The sequence below is a fragment of the Myotis yumanensis genome, unplaced genomic scaffold, assembly GCF_028538775.1.
Source record: "Myotis yumanensis isolate MYYU_CA2020_CCGP unplaced genomic scaffold, mMyoYum1.0.hap1 SCAF_11, whole genome shotgun sequence".
NCBI classification, from domain to species: domain Eukaryota; kingdom Metazoa; phylum Chordata; class Mammalia; order Chiroptera; family Vespertilionidae; genus Myotis; species Myotis yumanensis.
This window is the reverse complement of record NW_027223762.1, coordinates 30,067,956-30,088,391: the sequence shown is the minus strand read 5'-3', so window position 1 is coordinate 30,088,391 and position 20,436 is coordinate 30,067,956. Positions and strand designations below refer to the sequence as shown.

Sequence of the window (20,436 nt, the reverse complement as noted above, 5' to 3'; positions counted from 1 at the left end):
AATGCAGTTAGACAAGATGTCAAAAATTAAAGGCACAAGAACTGGAATGGAAAAAGTAAAACTTTCTATTAGCAGAGGATATAATTATATGTCTAGAAAATTCAAAAGGAAATAAGGTAAAACAACTACAAACAAGAGAATTTAGTAAAGTTGCAGTATAAACTCAGAGAGAGCAGGCGGACAGCTCTGCTGATGGTGTGTGTGTGTGGGGGGGGGGGGGATTGAGCAAAAAAGAAAAAAAGAGAGAACTCATGAACATGGGCAACAGTGCGGTGATTGCCAGGGTGAGGGTGGGTGGAGGTGGAAGAAGGGACTCCAATCAAAAGAACACTGGATGTTTGTATTTAATCTGGAGTTAGATACCTTAATCTTTAAAGTTATTGTGAAAGAATAAACCACCAGGAATAACCAGATAAAGTATGAAAAAGAAGAGCAAAGTGGGAAGTATAACTCTCTTAGATATTAAATCTATAAGCCGTCATAACTAAAACAGTGTGGTACTGGTGCATGAATTGACCGACATATCAACGGCAAAATAGAAAATCTAGAAGACCCAAATGAATACTAAAATGTGGTATATAATAAAGACAGGGTCTCAAATCAATAAGGGAGAAGAGGAACTTTTAAAACAGATGGTGTTTGTCACCAAATGCTCGTAAGGATGTGGAGCAACAGGAACTTGATACATTGCTGATGGAAATTCAAAATGGTGCAGCCACTCTGGAAGACAGTTTAGAGGTTTCTCACAAAACTAAACATGCTCAACATAAGATCCAGCAACCGTGTTCCTGGGTATTTACCCAAAGGAGTGAAGAACTTGCATCCACACAAAAACCTGCATGTGAATGTTTATAGTGACTTTAATCATATCTGTCAAAACTTAGAAGCAAACAGGACGTACTTCAGTATGTGGCTATATAAACAAACTGTGGTACATCCAGACAATGGCATGTTATTATTCAGTGCTAAAAGGAAATGAGCTACCAAGCCATGAAAAGGCATGGAGGAATCTTAAGTGAATACTACTAAGTGAAAAAAGCTAATCTGGAAAAGCTACATACTGTATGCTTCCAATTATATGACACGCTGGAAAGGCAAAACTCAGGAGACAGTAAAAGGATTGCTGGATGCCAGGATAGAATGACAGGAGGGATGAACAGGCAGAACACAAAGGGTTTCATTTTAATTTTTTTCCGCAAAGGATTTCTAGAACCCTGAAACAAGTCTGTAAGATACTATAATGATGGACACGTCATTATACATTTATCAAACCTCACAGACTGTACAACGCCAAGAGTGAACCCTAAAGAAAACTATGGGCGCTAGATGAGAGAGTGTCAATCTATTGTCACAAATGTACCACTCTGGTGGTGGGGATATGGAGGCGGCTGTGCATTGGCGGGGGGGGGGGGGGGGGGGGGGGCGGGGAGTAGGGGATATATAGAAAGGCTACTTTCTGCTCAATTTTGCTCTGAACTTAAAGTAAGGTCTATTTAAAAGGGAAAAGAAAAATGATATTTGGAACACCTCAACAGCCATATGGAAAAAGGATAAAATTGGATCTGTTCTTTATAACATACTAGGATAAATTTCCAAATTGTTTAGAGATCTAAATGCAAAGAAGAAGTCATAGCAATGAGAAGACTTTATAAGTGATTTCATTTTAACCAGAGAGTGGGGAATACACTCCTAAGTATGACTCAAAATCTTGAAACATTAAAAAAATAATTGAAAAATTTGACCACATTAAACCTTTAGCGCGGCAAAAAGCACCATAGCAAACTCAAAAGACAAATGGTGAACTGGGAAAAATATCTGCAAATTATAGACAAAGGACAAGTAACCCTAATATATAAAGAACTACTTTCTGTGTGAATTTTATTTTAGAGAAATTGACTGGTTCATGAGGAAAAATTCTTATTTATAGAAGAATTCTAGCTTATATGAAGAATGATAGAATTAGAAATTTGTAATTTTAGACCCCTAATCAAATAATCGATTCATTCCACAGTTGTAAATGGATGCTACAACCATTGGATAATATGTTGATGTGGAGCTTTATAATGGAAGGATCAGGCTGATGCTACTAGAACCCACAGTTGAGGTGAGTGTTACTAAGCATAGGACAACTAGACATTTCACCCAGTGGTGTACCACAGGGGTGTGCCCTGGGGGAGGAATTCCATCCCAGACATTGTTTAGAATGGCTGGTTCATGGGAATAATAAAACGCATAATGGCTTATAGTTGGTCTTATTCTTTTACTTTTTTTCTACAGATAATATAGTTCTATTGCTTGCACCTGGGAAGTACTACTCCCAATGCCTCCACCATTGACTATGCCACTGATTATGTTTCTTCCAATGTGATAAAAAATGAAATACGTATCTAGTATTCTTGTCTAAAAAAATGTAGAAGAAAATATTTGCAAATCATATATCTGATAGAGAACTTGTATCAGAATATATTTTAAAACTACAACTCGATAATAAAAAAACAAACCCTATTGCCCACCCGGTGTGGCTCCCTGGTTGAAAGTTCCTATGAACCAGGAGGTCAGGGTTTGATTCCTGGTCAGGGCACATACCCGGGGTGTGGGCTGGATCCCCAGTAGGGAGTGTGCAGGAGGCAGCCGATCAATAATTCTCATCATTGACGTTTCTCTCTCTCCCTCTTCCTTCCTTTCTGAAATCAATAAAAATTATTTTTTTAAAAATCAATTAAAATGGGTAACATATCTAAATAGACATTTCTACAAAGAAGATATGCAAATGGCCAGTACGTACATGAAAAGATGTCCAACATCATTAGTCATTAGAAAAATGAAAATCAAAGACATAATCAGATACTACTTTACACCCACTAGAATGGCTATAATAAAACGACAGACAATAATAAGTGTTGACAGTCTGTGAAAAATTGGAACCGTCGCTCACTGTTGGTGGAGATGTAATATGGTTTGGCCACTTTGAGAAATATTTTGGTGGTACCTTAAAATGTTAAACATAAAACTACCAAATAATGCAACAATTCCACTCCTAGCTATAAACCCAAGAGAAATTAAACATACATTTACTCGCCAAAACCGGTTTGGCTCAGTGGATAGAGCGTCGGCCTGGCGACTGAAAGGTCCCAGGTTCGATTCCGGTCAAGGGCATGTACCTGGGTTGCGGGCACATCCCCAGTAGGAGATGTGCAGGAGGCAGCTGATCGATGTTTCTCTCTCATCGATGTTTCTAACTCTCTATCCCTCTCCCTTCCTCTCTGTAAAAAATCAATAAAATATATTAAAAAAAAAAAACAACAACAAAAAAAACATACATTTACTCAAAATCTTGTACACAAATGTTCACAGCAGTATTACTGCCAAAAGGTGGAAACCATCCAAATATCCATCAGCTGAAGAATGGATAAATAAAATGTGGTAGATCCACAGAATGAAATATTATTCAGCAATAAAAAGGAATGAAGTACTGATATATGCTATGACACAGATGAACCTTAAATATTACGCTATGTGAAAGAAGCCAGTCACGAAGGACCTCATAGTGTATGACTCTATATACATGCAATGTCCAGAACACAAAAATCCAGAGACAGAAAATAGATTCATTAGTGCTAATGGGTGTGGGGCTTCTTTCTGGGGTGGTGAAAGTGCTCTGAAATTTGACGGTGGTAATGATTGCACAATTCTGTAAATATGCTCAGAACCACTGAACTGTACACTTAAAATGGGCAAACTGTATGGTATAGGATTTATTTATCAATAAAACTGTTGGGGGTGGGGGAAACAACGTGAATCTAATCAAGGCTGTGGCTCTAACTACCAATTATAGGAAATGCAGGAATGCTCCCAGGAAGAATCAGTCAAGCTTACACTGTGAAACATTCTACAGGTCAAATGACCAGTTCCTCAACTGCATCCATGGCATGAAAAGGTGAGAGGGGAGCTGTTATAAAATAAAAATCTGAAAGAGGCCTAAGAGAGAGAAGAACCAAATGCAATGCCTGGGCCTTGTTTGACTGCAAATTTGAACAAACCAACTCTCATCTTTGAAACAATCAGAAATGTTTGATTATGAATTTGGTAATAAATTAAAGAAATTAATTTATACTATCGCTTTAGTTAGTTGTGATAATGAAATGGTGGTTTTAAAAAAGTGTCTTTTCCTCATTGAAAGCAGGTAGACAGCTCTGGGAGGGGGCAGTTTGGGGGAGTGGAGGAATTGAGCAACAACAAAAAAGAGAATTAATGGACATGGACAACACTTGGTGATTGTGAGGGGTGGGCGGAAGGGGGAAGGGTGGTGGGAGGAGGTGGAAGAGGGTATAGAGAGGGTAAATGGTGATGGAAAAATAAATAAATAATAAATGTAAAATTAGAAAATAAAAGGTGTGTTTTCATGTAGAAATACCCAATGAGGTATATACAGGTCAAATGGCATGATGTCTTACATTTTCTTTAAAATATTTTAGCAAAGCCCGGCCAGCATGGCTCAGTGGTTGAACATCAACCTATGAACTAGGAGGTCACGGTTCAATTCCCAATCAGGGAACATGCCCAGGTTGCAGGCTCAATCCCCAGTGTGGGGTGTACAGGAGGCAGCCGATCAATGATTCTCTCTCATCATTGATGTTTCTATCTCTTCCTCTCCCTTCCTCTCTGAAATCAATAAAAACATATTTTAAAAAATATATTATAGCAAAAAAAGTAAAAGTTAAAAATGAGGGGAAAGAGATTTGTACCATTAGTAGGATGTTGTAGTTGGGTGATAGTTCAAGGAAGTTCATTATGCTATATCCTCCACTTTTGTCTCACCTTGAAAACTTCCATCATAAAAATTTAAAAGAACAGATCAGAGCCTCTTCATACCTATTATGTGGGCCCTGCTACAGTGAGAGCCAGGAATGAAGGAACTGATTTTTTGAACTTTCTCTTTGTTTCTTTGAAAGTCAAAAGTGAAGCATGAACACTAGGGACAGGATACATCACTGGATGTATTGGGAACAATTAGGACAGAGAGAAAAAAGCTTAGATAAAAGAGAAGAGAAAATGTGCTTAATACAAAGTGGAGAAGTGAACCAGATCACCATAAAGGACATTTAAGCATCCAAAGATTTCTTGGTTGGAAGAAAATCCCCACCGATCTAAATCATGAATATACATCTTCGAGAGAAGATGCTAGAGAAAACTAAAATGATAATTAAGGGCAGATATATTTTTAAAATTACATTTCCTAGATAGAAAAGAGTATTGTTTTATTTGCTGGTATCTGTACAATGTCAAACATTTAGATAGAAAAATCTTTTTTCAGAGCACTTTTTAGTTTCCATCTAGTTTCTTGGTATATAACACACAGCAACGTGGCTAAAGTTCTAAACTGACCAATGATGGCATGTAAATATTTAATGAATGTCCACATCTAAATAAGGAACACTCGTGGGGTACCTCTGTTGTGTGTTTTGTGTTTTTTCCTTTAGACACTTGTTAAATTTGTAGGGAAGTTGCCTAAAACTGTGTGTGTAAGGAAAACGAAGTGGAAAAGTTTGTTTGTAACCGAGAGAAGAATGCGGAAGACTGCTGCTCTAATACAGAGCAGTTCCTCATGCCTGAGTCGTAAGTAATCTACCACAGAGGCCACATGTTAACCTCTATCCCAAGCACAGAGGAAGGAGAAAGGAAAGCACTTCTAGAAGCCAAGGCAGCTGGCTGTACCGGGCGAGTGGGTCTCTAGTCTTCTATTCCCAGCCCTTTCATTTGCATAAAGGTCCAGTGTGATTTTGCTTTCTCTTCTCTTGTAAAAGTAGCCCTTAACATGGCGGTTCTCAACCTGTGGGTCGCGACCCCTTTGGCGGTCGAACGGCCCTTTCACAGGGGTCACCTAAGACCATCCTGCGTGTCAGATATTTACATTATGATTCATAACAGTAGCAACATTACAGTTATGAAGTAGCAACGAAAATAATTTTATGGTTGGGTCACAACATGAGGAACTGTATTTAAAGGGCCAGAAGGTTGAGAAACACTGCCTTAACAGGAAGACTGAATAAATGTTTGACTTATATTCCATCTCTAAAAAGAGATTTAAAATGGAGTACAATCTGTAATAATAAAAGTGTAATATGCTAATTAGACTGGACGTCCTTCCAGACGACCTTCCGGACGAAGCCAGGGCTGCGAGGGAAGCCTGTATCCTGGGTGCCTGCTGGTGGCTTGAGGGAAACTCAGGTCCCAGGTGCCTGCTGGTGGCTGGAGGGAAGCCTGGGTCCCGGGTGCCAGAGCGAAGCCGGTGCTGGCAGCCAGGGGAAGGAAGGCCTACTCTTGCATGAATTTCGTGCATCGGGCCTCTAGTATAGAATAATATGGAGCAGCGGTTCTCGACCTGTGGGTCGCAACCCCTTTGGGGGGTCGAACGACCCTTTCACAGGGGTCGCCTAAGACCATCGGAAAACACATATATAATTACATATTGTTTTTGTGATTAATCACTATACTTTAATTATGTTCAATTTGTAACAATGAAAATACATCCTGCACATCAGGTATTTACATTACTGTTCATAACAGTAGCAAAATTACAGTTATGAAGTAACAACAAAAATAATGTTATGGTTGGGGGGTCACCACAACATGAGGAACTGTATTAAAGGGTCGTGGCATTAGGAAGGTTGAGAACCACTGATATAGAGTAAGCCAGGTAACATAAATTAGAAGACAGTGAGATGATATTTTAGTAGTTTAAAAAAATGCCACAGAGCAGTACGCATTCTTTCCCATGTATGAATAAAAATGAATAGGAATACTAGAATATATACTAAAGAATATGTGCTAAAATATTAGCTATAGTTATGTCTGGGTAGTGGAATTACGGATAATTTTCATTTTCTTCTGGGTGCTTTTTCATGCTAATTTTTCTATAATGATCATGTATTATTTTGAAAACAGAGAAAAGATTAATAAGTGTTATTTTTAAAAGAGATACACATTTAAAAAGTGAGAAGAAAAGGGGTGGGACCTGCACCTGAGTACCAGAGGGTCATACAGCAGCGAGGAACAGGACGACGAGAGACCACGGGAAAACCACGAGGGCAGGCAAATTTATGAGCTGCCATTCGCTGCCAAGAACACCATCTATCCAATAGCTGCCATCAGAAAAGCTTCTCCTTTCCTCCCAAGATGGTCAGCTGGAGTCCTCAAGGCTCCATCGACTCCTCCTCTGAGTCTCCAGCAATTTACAAATCTTCATTCATTAAATCAGATTGCCAAAAAACTTTCCCCCCACTTCATATTGTGGAGGGAAATATATCAATGTAAAAAGGAAGTACTGGGCTCAAAGCTATTCGTTCAAAAATGATTTCATATTGCAAAACAAGCAGTTGGTGAAGGCAGGGAAGAACTAGTAGAGAGGCAAATGGATAACACGCCTTGCGCAACAAATTGTATTGCTGGGCCTTGGCTGCCAGCTATTCTGACTTCTGACCACGTTTGGCAAAGAGCTACGCCCCGTGTTAAGTGGAAAGTAACGCTCAGACATCGGGCTGACTCAGCAGGGAGGGAGGCTGGGGTGAGGGAGGACAGGTGGTCTATAAACAGCAGTCAGTCTTGAAAAGTCTATTTATAAGATGGGAGATTAGGGAAACAATTTGCCTGCTTTGAAAGCGAGTGGCAGACGCACAGGTTGGGGCCTCCTTCCCAGCAGGCCACGGCCTCATGACTAATGGGACTTCTGACTCCAGTGACATTGACAATCCTCCACCAGATGCTAAGACAGCGGAAAAACAAGGGGCAAGGCACAAGCCTGAGAAAAGCCGCTTTCCTGCTGCTCGTAAAAAGCCTGTTTAGAGATACGCATGTGTTACTAAAAGCAAAGTGACGAGTGACTCTCCGGAAAGGATTTCGGAATTTTCCGATTCCCCCGAAACAAGCATTAACTGCTCTCGGTCAGGCGGGGCACCGTGAAATATAGCAACGTGTTTTCTCTTGGGTGTTAAGCCTTCTGTGCGAATTTCATCTGAGTGTGAAGATGAAATCTTACCAGGAAATGAAAACTACTGACCGATACCGAAGCGTGATGATCGGCAGGATGCCGTGGGACCTCGGCCGCTTCTTACCTTGTTGTGGCTATCTTTTCTCCCTTTTTCCAGTCCCAAAAGACAATACTGTGAAAATCGTCTAAACCAACCGACACCAGACATTTTCCATCGGCTGTATGAAAACAACACAAATGTCAAATAACTCATCTCTTCCATGAAAAACCGAAACATTTTATATGCTATAAAGACGAATGAGAAATTGACCTTAAGATCATTATTGGGCTCAAGTACATTAGAAGTATCTTATACTAAAGGGGCCTCACTAAAGGAAATGCATAATTACTTAATGCATAAAAACCAGTTGCATAGTTAACTGGCTGCTGAATATAATCCCTGACCCAACATTCCAGTCTTAGACACAAGGCTGGGGAGCCACTCAGGTAAGTCAGGACAACCCTGTCTATTTTGTGACAGTCCAATCTCATGACATTTACTGGAAGGAGCCATTTGGCTTTGTGACTCAGTCCACTTTCAGCTCTAAAACACTGGGTTCTGTTAACCCTCTGAGATAAGAGCATTTAGAAACTAAATTTTAACTTCAAAATTTCTTTTAAAAGATAATTTTATCATTTAAAAAATCCCAATTTCTTAGTTTCCCTATTTCAAATGCAGTATGCGTGTTACAGGACATTTAGGAAATACTCAAGGTCTCTTTCTTGCCTTCATTAATTCTATATTTTGTATTATTTTTAAACCTGCATAGCTATTTTAATGTATTCTTCTTAGACTACAAGCATCCACACACTTAAGAGGATAGTTTTTAAAGTTTTACCTCTTTTGAAGAAGGCCTCAGGGTAAACTGATTTTCATGGCTTTTTAAAATTAAAAAATTTCTGCAAGTCCCCATCAGCTTGTCCTCACAGTTATGCCACTTTCCTACCCCTAGAAGGATATCATGACTATGAGTCACAATGGAAGAAACAGTCCAAAAGTGGAGGTGCCTCAACACTATACCTCTTCTTTTAGGATAGTGACTTTTCCTTTTTTTTTTTTTTTTAAACATATTTTATTGATTTTTTACAGAGAGGAAGGGAGAGAGATAGAGAGTTAGAAACATCGATGAGAGAGAAACATCGATCAGCTGCCTCCTGCACATCTCCTACTGGGGATGTGCCCGCAACCCAGGTACATGCCCTTGATCGGAATCGAACCTGGGACCTTTCAGTCCGCAGGCCGACGCTCTATCCACTGAGCCAAACTGGTTTCGGCAACTTTTCCTTTTTAAAAAAAAAATTTTTTTTTCAATTCAAATTACGTTTCATATTATTTTGTATTAGTTTAGATGTATGGCATAATGGTTAGACAATCATATACTTCACAAAGTGTCACCCTGATATTTCCAGTACCCACCTGGCCCCATACATAGTTATTAAAATATTATCCTATATAATAAAAGGTTAATACGCAAATTGACTGAACGGTGGAATGAACGGTCCCTATGAAGCTGGGCTCACAGCTGGCGAGTGCAGCAGCAATGGTAGGAGCCTCTCTCACCTCTGCAGCAGTGCTAAGGACCCCTCAGGGGGATGTCTGACCGCCAGCTTAGGCCCGCTCCCCATAGTCAGACATGCCCCTGAGGGGTCCCAGACTGCAAGAGGGCACAGGCTGGACTGAGGGACACTCCCCGCCACCCCAGTGCACAATGTCGTGCACTAGGCCTCTAGTTAACTGTATTCCCTATGTTGTACTTTACATCCCATGAATAGTGACTTTTCTTGAGTTGTGAAGGTTTAGGCTATTTCAGCATATTACATACTTTGGAAATATAAATTTGGCTACCTTTCAGTTTTTCCAAGTTTTCATTCTCCCCCCACAGAGCTTGACCTTAGCTTTGAAAATCCATTGTTCCTTGACTAGTTTTGGGTTTATTTTCAGCCATATTTTTAGAGTCTAGATAATGCTCTTTCAAATCTTTCCAGTCACAGTATGTATTAATTATGGATATTTCGTGACAATGTCCAGAAATAATTCTAAGGCACTTAATGTCAACAGTAAAGGGCAAATCGGAAAGAGAAAATTTTTATTCAGACAATTACAAGTTGGTCCCTGTATTTGAAGCTCATAAAAAATGCATGGTGTTTTTCTTTTTCAGAATTCAACACAATGAAATCAAATTAGTCTTAGAGGTGCCCTTGCAGAACACAAGTATTATTCAATGAAGGTTTTAAAAATATGAGGATGGTATTTAGGTTAGAAAATATTTATGGGGCTGAAAGTTTCTCTTTCTAAGCTCGTTTTCTATTCATGTGGAAGCACAGAAACAAAGATGGCCGTTTCCCCTCGTCAGTGATGATAATAAACTCACAAAGACAAAGAGTTGCTCAATTAAGTGAAGCAATCCTTCTTGTTTACATAATTTAGAGTTATGGATTATGTTGTAAGAATTGTTTTTGATTAAAAAAAAATGTCTTACTTTTATTTGCTTTGGAACAGTGGCAAGAGATTAATCTAAACCCTTATGCGTAATGGCATTTTTTGTTTAGTTTTCACATCATTTGCCTATTTTGTACTTCCGTGACAAATTTTCCTCTAATAAGAGACAAATGTGCTATCAGTATGTTTCCACATCACCTCCCAAAATGAGCTGATTTGTAAAAGATAGGTGGGTGTGAGGTACTGGGACACACAGATGGGGCCACCAACTAGTTGATAATAATGTGGGTGCCCTGTCTACATGGTTAAGCAGGGAATCTAATCTCCTCTCTTGGGATATTGACTTTTCTATCAGTTTTCAAAAGGAAGGTATAGTTGCTCCTTTAGAGGTAACTGTGTGATTCAGGGCTATTCTAGGCGAGCTCCAAGCATGACGCTCAGGCCAAAAGTGTTGGGGTCCAACCCCAACGGGTCCAGGGATCCCCAAAGGTGTGGACGGAGTCGGTGAAGAATGAATGACATGGAAACTGGTTTCAGTTCATCAGCATAGCGAAGTTCTGGCTAGGAACTCCAACCAAGTTCTGGTCAGGATCTCCAACCAAGTTCTGGTGCCATGTTCTCTTGCTAGGTTCTCCAGCCAGGTTCAGTCACCAGGTTCTTTAGCCAGGTTCTATCCAGGTTCTTTTGCCATGTTCTGTCTAGGTTCTCCAGTGAAGTTCTGTAGCCAGGTTCTGTCCAGGATCTTTTGCCATGTTCTCTGGCTAAGTTCTGGTTAGGATCTGATGAGGAGCTGATGAGGAGCTGATGAGGAGCTGATGAGGAGCTGATGAGGTTCTGATGTGGATCTGATGTGGATCTGATGTTTATTGTCTTGTTACATCCGTATTTATACCAGCCAATTTTAATCCTGTCAATTTCTATTACAAGGGTTAGGGCGTTTCTTATCTCCATTCCTGGGAGTAAAGATTATGTAGCTTAACTACCCGCCTGGCACTTAATTAAGGCGTTGTATCCCCTCCCTAACCTCAGGGAAAGATCCCCACCTGGGGAAACAACCTTTCTCGGAGAGGTGACCTTGGTTAAAACACATGGCACTGAGGAGAGCAAACATATTAAGAATAATATGCTATATATGCCAGGTCCCTTGAAACATATGCTGTGCAGATGTTTCTTTCCTGCAGCGACTGTGTCAAGCAGCAAGGATGGACCGGCTCCCGGCAAATTCCCCCTTTTTTATTTTTTAAATGATAGTGCATGCAAATCAGTGGCCACCTCTCAGATTGGGCTGTTTAAGACTCGGAAGAAGACTGACAAGCAATGATAGCGAGCATAGCTATAAACATAGTGGATGGAGCGCACATGGAGCCTTGTTCCTGTAGAAGGTTACTGGTCTCTTCAGTCAAGGGATTTCAGCTGTCCTCAAGTCGGTGGTTTGGTTGTCCTTGTTGATCTGGCTAGCTGGCGGCATCATTGGCGACAGGCTTCCCAAAGTGTCAGCAAGTTGAAGGGCTGGATCATGGGTCCACCAGGGCTGTGCTTGATGGTGATGTCGGCTGTGGAGGAGTCAGCTGTGCCCTCTGGGTTGGACAATATGGATGCTACCGGGGAGGAGGAGGAGGAGGAGATGGAGGGTCGTGTGACATAAGGTCAGATTAGACAGTCTGGAATCCACACAGGTGAGTCTGCATCCTGTGGAAATATATAAGCATCTCCTCTCCCCCAGGTTAAAAGTTCATCAGGTCCCTTCCAGGCTCCTGTAAGTAAGTCTTTCCATTTGACGAAATAAGTGAGTTTCTGCTAAATGAAAGTTTCTTTTGCTGATTTACTCAGAGTCCTCGGACTTGGCTGAGAGAGTAGCTTCCACTTCTTGCTTTTCTACCATCTGTTGGGCCTCAGTTGTTAACTTCTTCAGCTGACCCCATGTTGGCACCTCAGTCCCTTGCATAGCCTTTCTTTTCTTCTTTTTGTCCGATTTTCTGTCATCGGGGCAACTCTAAGTCTTTGGAACGATGAGACAAGGAGCTTCTCTGGGTCCATTGTGGTGACGCACGTAATGCATTTACTCAATCCAAAGCAGGCATTAAAAAGAAAAACCCCAAATGCTCTCTTGTATCCATTTTAAGAGTAGGATTGGTGCTTTCTGCTATTACTGGAGTCCTGATCTATCACCCCAGGGAGAGTTTTCCAATCCTGCACTTTTCCGGGGTGGAAAGGCTGCAGTGGGGTTAAGGATAAGGCTCCTTGGGCCTACCTTCTCCCATGCCTCTGCATTTACCTTTCTGGCACCTTTCCTTCCTCAGAAAAGCATGGACATACTTCTTGTATAAAACATTCCATCTGACTGGGCGTAACCTTAACTCCTCTGCTAGCAAGCATATGTGTTAAAAAATCAATACAGAGTCTTCTTTCTTTGGACTCAGTATGGCACATCTTCTCAATCTAAGGATCTATACAGAGTCTTCTTTCTTTGGACTCAGTATGGCACATCTTCTCAATCTAAGTTCTGTACTATCCACCTTCTTACCCTACTTATCCTCTATAGGGGGGTCTGTAGCACCCTGGTGGAGTCCTATCCATCCCGAATGTGGGGGTTCTCAATGGGGGTGGGGGGCTTACCTAGGGGAATCCTGTTCCAGGGGTTCCCAAAGGTGTGGACAGAGTCGGCGAAGACTATCCACCCTCTTTCTACGGTGGAGTCCTATCTGTCCCGAGTGCGGGGGAGCTTACCTAGGGGTCCCTGTTCGGGCGCCAATTGCTGGGGTCCAACCCCAACGGGTCCAGGGATCCCCAAAGGTGTGGACGGAGTCGGCGAAGAAGGAATGGCACAGGGTCAGCGTTCAGTTGATCAGCATAGCGAGGTTCTCCCTCCAGGATCTCCAGCGAAGTTCTGTCTAGGATCTCTTGCCAAGTTCTGTCTCTAGGTTCTGTCCAAGTTCTCTTGCTAGGTTCTGTTTCTAGGTTCTGTGTAGGATCTCCAGCCAAGTCTTGTCTCTTCGTTCTCTCTCTAGGTTCTGTGTCTAGGTTCTCTCACCATTTTTTTTGCTAGGTTCTGTCTCTAGGTTCTGTAGTCAGGTTCTGTTGCAAGGTTCTCTAGCCAGGTTCTCCAGCCAGGTTCGGACGCCAGGTTCTTTAGCCAGGTTCTATCCAGGTTCTTTTGCCATGTTCTGTCTAGGTTCTCCAGTGAAGTTCTGTAGCCAGGTTCTGTCCAGGATCTTTTGCCATGTTCTCTGGCTAAGTTCTGGTTAGGATCTGATGAGGAGCTGATGAGGAGCTGATGAGGAGCTGATGAGGAGCTGATGAGGTTCTGATGTGGATCTGATGTGGATCTGATGTTTATTGTCTTGTTACATCCGTATTTATACCAGCCAATTTTAATCCTGTCAATTTCTATTACAAGGGTTAGGGCGTTTCTTATCTCCATTCCTGGGAGTAAAGATTATGTAGCTTAACTACCCGCCTGGCACTTAATTAAGGCGTTGTATCCCCTCCCTAACCTCAGGGAAAGATCCCCACCTGGGGAAACAACCTTTCTCGGAGAGGTGACCTTGGTTAAAACACATGGCACTGAGGAGAGCAAACATATTAAGAATAATATGCTATATATGCCAGGTCCCTTGAAACATATGCTGTGCAGATGTTTCTTTCCTGCAGCGACTGTGTCAAGCAGCAAGGATGGACCGGCTCCCGGCACAAAAGTTTACACCTGCCCTAGTGGAGGGCAGGGGCAGGAGAAGGCAAGAGGACTGAGGAGGGAGCACTCCCCATCCAGCCGAACCACCAGCCAAAAAACGTGGGTTCTAGCGCTGGATCTGCCACTGTTTGACTTTTCTCTGGGCCTCCATTCTTGGCTTGTAAAGTGGTGCAGGAGTCTGTTGAAGCCTAAAGTTGTATTGTTACCCAAAATACCAGCAAAAAAATTAAACCAAAGAGGCCTCAGCTCACACCTTCAGGAGGTGCCATCATGGGGGTTGATTGACCACAATTCATCTTCATGTAACTACTCAAGGTGACAGATCAAGCACAAGAGACACTAGTGAACGTTCTTCCTGAATAGTCCTTCCTATCAGTGCATTCTAAAACTATCAATTGGTTTCCTTAAACTCCAAGACAAAAACCTCATTTTCCACAATCAAAAATAACACCATTGCTGAATAAATGGGCTCTTTCCCAGTGACTGTTACCTGGGAAATAGAGACTGTACTGTTAACACTAAAATTATACTTTTAATGCAGGATATATTTCATATCTAGGGATTTCTTTATTTGCCCAAGATGAGAATTGGAAGCAGTGAGAGAATCAGCTTCTCAACCTCTCCCTAGTATCTGGTTTCTCTCCCTCGCCACTCCCCACTCACTCCCCCAAAGATCTGCAGGGCTGCCTCATGAGGGAAAGATTTCCAAGATCATTGCTTTTTTTTTTTTTTTTATTGACTTCAGAGGGGAAGGGAGAGGGAGAGAGAGTCAGAAACATCAATAAGAGAGAATCATTGATCAGCTGCCTACCACACGCCCCCCCACTGGGGACCGAGCTCGCAATCCAGGCATGTGCCCTTCACTGGAATGGAAGCCAGGACCCTTTAGTCTGCAGGCCAACACTCTATCCACTGAGCCAAACTAGCTATGGCTCCAAGATCATTTCTTGATCCTTCTTCTATAAAACTACTAAGCCCAGAAGAGATGTGAGCTCTTAGAAATTCAGAGACCAAGTTACTGGGTAGCAGCTTACTCACTCATCTCATAATTAATTAATGTCTTTGATCAACATTCCTCTAATTCCTTTCTCTAATGGTATTTAAGTAACATGAGTTAGTTCTTTTGATTCTTCTAAATTAAAAAGAATCAATCAATTCTATGGAAAAAAATCTAATGATTGTTAAATTCTATTTATATTATTCTAAATTTCTTGCTACTCTGTTTATATGCTAATAAACACACATACATTTTCAGATGAAATCAGTGAATAGGTGCTATTTTGAGTCCTATTTTTCTGCTACTTAACTTGGTACATAGAAATATGTATGAAGTACACATAGTCTACATACTTGTCATTTTGAATTATAGCTTTTATTTTATGGTGCCAAATTGTTTGCTAGAATTATTCAGTTAATTTTCAATGCTGCCAAAATATGAATATATTAGATTCTTTATGAACTAGTACACATTTAGGTTTTATTATTTTTATTTATTTTTGCTACTTTAATGGGTATCTTACCACTCTTTTAGAGCATACTTAATATTATTTTTATATTAAGTATACACATATATACCTGCTAGCAAACTTAATTTTAGGAAAAGGGAAATTTGGCCATTGAGAAGTGGAACTATGAAAAATACAGAAGAAAGTCATTCACATATTTGGAGTAGAACTATATTTGAACTCCAATTAGGGATTCCTTTAGATTTTACTGCTTTGTCAAGGACAGCTGGCACACCTACCATAAAACTGCATGTCCATCAAACCTGTGGAAGTCTAGGACTTTGTATTCCGTTTATTGGGTGTGTTCTCTGGACTTTCCACTGGCAGGTGTTATGCCGAGTAGTTCTCTTTCCCTCGATACTCATGCCTTCTCTACCTCAGACACCCACTAGTGTAGAGTACAAACTGCTTAGCTTTGATTTTTACTAATCCAATAACCACAGAAAGTATAATTGTAATATTGATTTAACAACTCAGATTTGTAGTTTATAATTTGTGAGAATGTACATTTCATTAAAAAACACCCTAAATTGCACCAGGTTATTGGTTAGAGAATAAAGATAACTTTCACCCCAACATGGTGAAAATATAAAGTTCCAATAGTAATAGTGAAAGTAAAAAAAAAGTATATTAAACAAAACCTTATTATTTGTTCACTCATTCATTTATTCTCACATTTAAAAATATATATATATGTTGATTTTAGAGAGAAAGGGAGAGGGAGAGGAAGAGATAGACACATCAATGATGAGAGAGAATTATTGATATGGCTGCCTCCTGCACACCCCTCACTGGGGATCGAACCCACAACTTGGGCATGTGCCCTTGACCGGAATTGAACCTGGGACCTTTCAGCCTGCAGGCCAATGCTCTATCTACTAAGGCAATTCTCACATTTTTTGAGTAGCTTTTGTGCCCCTAACACTACATGTGCAGTGGCAAACAGAGATGAGCTGTGCTGCCCAAGTAGCTTACAATATATGAAGGGCATAGGAGATGTCAACACTAATAACTACTGTACCACATGGACTCTAAGAGCAATGGCAAAATGGGTTACGGGATGCAGAAGAAAAGGCACATTATTTCCCCCGGGAAGAATGGAGAAGAAAACTTTCCGCTTGGTCTTAAAGGATGGGAGGACTTGAATGGACACATAGCAACAGCATGAGCAAAGGAACCCAGGCAAAAGGGACAAGGGTTCATTTAGTGTTGCAGTTAGGTGGATGTAAAGGAGCATGAATGGGTTAGCGGGTGAAAACACTGCAGAGGAAGGCTGACCAGATCTTGGAAGGCCATGAATGTCCTGCCAAGTGATCAGCCCTGAGTCAGACAATCAAGGGGAGCCCATGTGGTGGCAATACACCTGTGCTTCCAGAAGATTCCAGAAATGTGCAGGATGGACTAGAGGAAGTGTCGATGGGAATCAGAGACCAGCAGGACTACCATGGCACAGATGAGAAAGAGGGTTTGAACAAGGAGAGCAGAGAGTGAGGGACACAAGAGAGAAATGGGTTGTGCAGTCATGGAACTTAATGTCCAATAGTATACATGTTGCACATAATAAACATTTAATGGGAGAAATAAATTATAGAATTCGTTTCCTGTAGAAAAATTAAGAATTTTTCTACTGATCTAATTTCTACCATTGGGATTATTCAAATTTTCTGGGTAAAAACACCTTTTGCAACAGGTCCTCTGTCTCCAATTCTAGTTTAAGGAAACGGCCTCACTCTAAAGAAAATAATAGCCATCAGTTGGTATTTTTATAGTACTGTGTTCAAACTTTAAATTAAAAAGATGGAACCTTCAGTTCGATTTTTCAATGTGAAATTTATTTCCAAAACTCCCAGTGTTGTGAAGTGGCCCTTTGCAGAGAACTCAAAGCCCTTACGCTAGTTCTTTATAGTTTAAATCACTAATGCTGGGCTCCCCCTTATTTGGAGAGTTAAGATTGATGGTCTGAGTCACTGCCAGACATTTGCAACTAAGTCTTTCAACAGCAACAGCTGCTCTGGATTTCAAATCGCTCAAGTAAATACAGAACACAGTGCGAGCTCCGGGTAACGACTTGGGAGAGAGGAAATGAGGCAGACAAGGAAAGGGCGTGTAATCTAAAAGCCACATTTCTTTATGAGGTATTAATATATCTGATTTCCAACCTAAGACTGGGGAGCTGATCTACCAACAGAACTCAACTAAATAAGGGGTTGTTAGAAAAAGAAAAAATATCCTCAAAATAAATGTAGAACCGTTCGTCAATGACCAGTGGAAACGGGCTTACCTGAAAAATCGAGTGCACACACTCCTCTCTGATGCTGTCCTTTCAATAGTGACAAACACTTCAGAGTCTGGGTGTCCCACACATGAATGGCAGCATCTCTTCCAACCTTAAACAGCAGGACGAGTGTGTTAATTACTTATAAATTATAGTAAGAATGATTCTGTTCTGTAGTCAAGTGCTGCAGAAATAGTTGCATGTCAAGTCTCAGAATAGTTGTCTCCTCTTAACCTTTGACCTTCATGCAAAAGTTTTTCTTGGATTCCACTTAGAAACTACTAAGAATCAGTTAAATTTCAGTTAAAAGCCCATGACAAAACTGAACAAAAAAAGTAATCTGTACATTGGAAGAAAAGAGTGTTGAAATTGAAAATACTGTTGACAGTATTACTACTTTACCAGCAGGGTAATAAATGTGAGTTTAACAGATGCTTTGTTTACTAAGCAACTCAATCCCTTTCCTTTCCCCACACAAAATGACTGAACACAGGGCTCTGTTTTTTTAGTAGCTTTTCAATTATAGACTCAATCCAAAGTTTAGGCATTCCAAAATGGGTCAGATAAAATTCAAAAAACTTTTGCATGAAGGTCAAAGGTTAACAGAGACAACTATTCTGAGACTTGACATGCAACTATTTTCTTTGAAATGCAAAAATATAAAATAATAAGCCATAATTCATATGACTTTAAGTTTTTTAAAAAATCACTGGATGCTATAGTAGTATGAAAAGATGGTTCATTCTATAAACATTTACTGAGTATTGAGCACCTAGGATATATTAGGTACCAAGTACACAGTGATGAGGAAAGTATATTAAGACTGCACATTGATAAAACTTACATTATTTCAGTTAATTCTATGCACAGATGATTCATGTTAAGGTGATAATCTCTTGGAGGCTTCCCAACCGTGTTAGACGGTATTGGCTGACTTTCCCACCATCATGAACTAGTCCAGCATTTACTACATCTTCAGCTTCCTGCCTCAGGTTTATTTCTACCAAGTGTTTCTTGAATTTCTAATATATAAAGTGGATTCAAAATTAAATCCTCCTTCTCTTGGCCAGACCCGTCTCAGAGCAGAGGTATATACCTGCCCAGTGGCCACATAGTCCTTCACTGGATGGATGGTCAGGCTGAGGATGTCATCATCGTGCCCCAGGTACAGCCTCTGGGAGTGCTGCTGCCTGTTGTACACGACAGCAACTGCAGCGATGTGGTAGACCACTTCTCCAGCTTGTGTGTAGAATAGATTGTTCCTACAGTCGTAGCCTCTGTATCTGAAGCACAGGTCCAAGAAAGGCACAGCATTTGAATAAGCAGTGAATGAACAGAGCAGCAGCTGTCAGAAGGTAAAGCTGGTGTGGGGACATGCACAAGTAGAAACCTAGGTGAATGCATAGTTGCTTAACTACGATATTCAGGGAATGAGAACTTCTGAGGGCATGGGATGGCTTTCTGAGGGGAAAATGGGCAGGGGTCATTTTAAGAGAATCTGTTTCCAGATCCTCAGCTACTGCATATGCTCTTTCTTAGAACTGACCAGTCTGACAACACACCTGTGGCGAGATGCAGGCTTTCCTTTACCACCTCCCCTTTCACAGTTGCCTTCCTCCCACTTTAGGAAGTCATTCCTCTGGTCCATCTGGACTCTTACTATGGTGTATTACCCTGAAATGACAAACCTGCCAGGGACACCAACACAAAGGGACAATGTACAAGTGTGGATGTTGAAAGTGAACAACTCCATGGACGAGGTAAGAAGTCCTTTTGCAAGTCAAGTGATTTCCAACTTATTTGCTTTTAATAAATTGAGATTTAATCAGATCATTAGACGACATTTTATGTGATATATCAAAATCACAATATACATTTTTGGCCTCTAAGTCAAGAGGAGTTTAAAGAATTGAGTAATGTAGCTATGATAAAACTGCTCCCATTCTCACTGACTCATTTATGTGAATAAGTTTTCTCAAGGCTCACATATATTAAAAAATGAAAAACTGGAATAGACTTAATGCTACTCTCTGTCATACTCTAGTAGTAAGTATGCATATATGACTACATACCTGAACTCATTGAAAAATTCTATCTTATTAAAATCATTTTTTATAATATTTTCATAAGCTGTGTACTACTAATAGTTGTGATAATTCAAACTGGAAAAAATTATTAACATTTAGAGAGGCATTGTGCAATATAAATGTTATGTGAGTCACACAGGTCACTTAAAATTTTCTAATTATGTTAAAAAAATTAAAATAGATGAAATTTATTTTGAGAAGATTTAACCAAATATGTCTAAAATATTAGCATGTCTACATTAATCAATATAAAACATTTTAACGAGGTATATTACTTTTTCATGTTAAATCTTTGAAATCTGGTGTGCATTTTACACATACAGCACATCTCAACTGAGACTAGCCGCATTTAAGTGCTCAGTGGATATCATTCTCAAGAGTCTAATGGTTTCTGGGAATTAAATTTAAATTG

The 20,436-nt window shown here is 40.4% G+C and overlaps 1 protein-coding gene across 1 annotated transcript in view; it reads right to left on the bottom strand.

Annotated features, from left to right (window-relative positions):
• EML6 (EMAP like 6) overlaps window positions 1-20,436 on the bottom strand; it is a 196,689-nt gene that overhangs the window by 67,838 nt on the left and 108,415 nt on the right. Inside the window, exons 14-16 of the mRNA XM_070429229.1 lie at window positions 19,034-19,220; window positions 17,944-18,049; window positions 8,112-8,205 (exon numbers count right to left, since the gene is read on the bottom strand). Coding sequence (XP_070285330.1) covers window positions 8,112-8,205; window positions 17,944-18,049; window positions 19,034-19,220 — 387 coding nt within the window. The remainder of the gene's footprint in view (window positions 1-8,111; window positions 8,206-17,943; window positions 18,050-19,033; window positions 19,221-20,436) is intronic.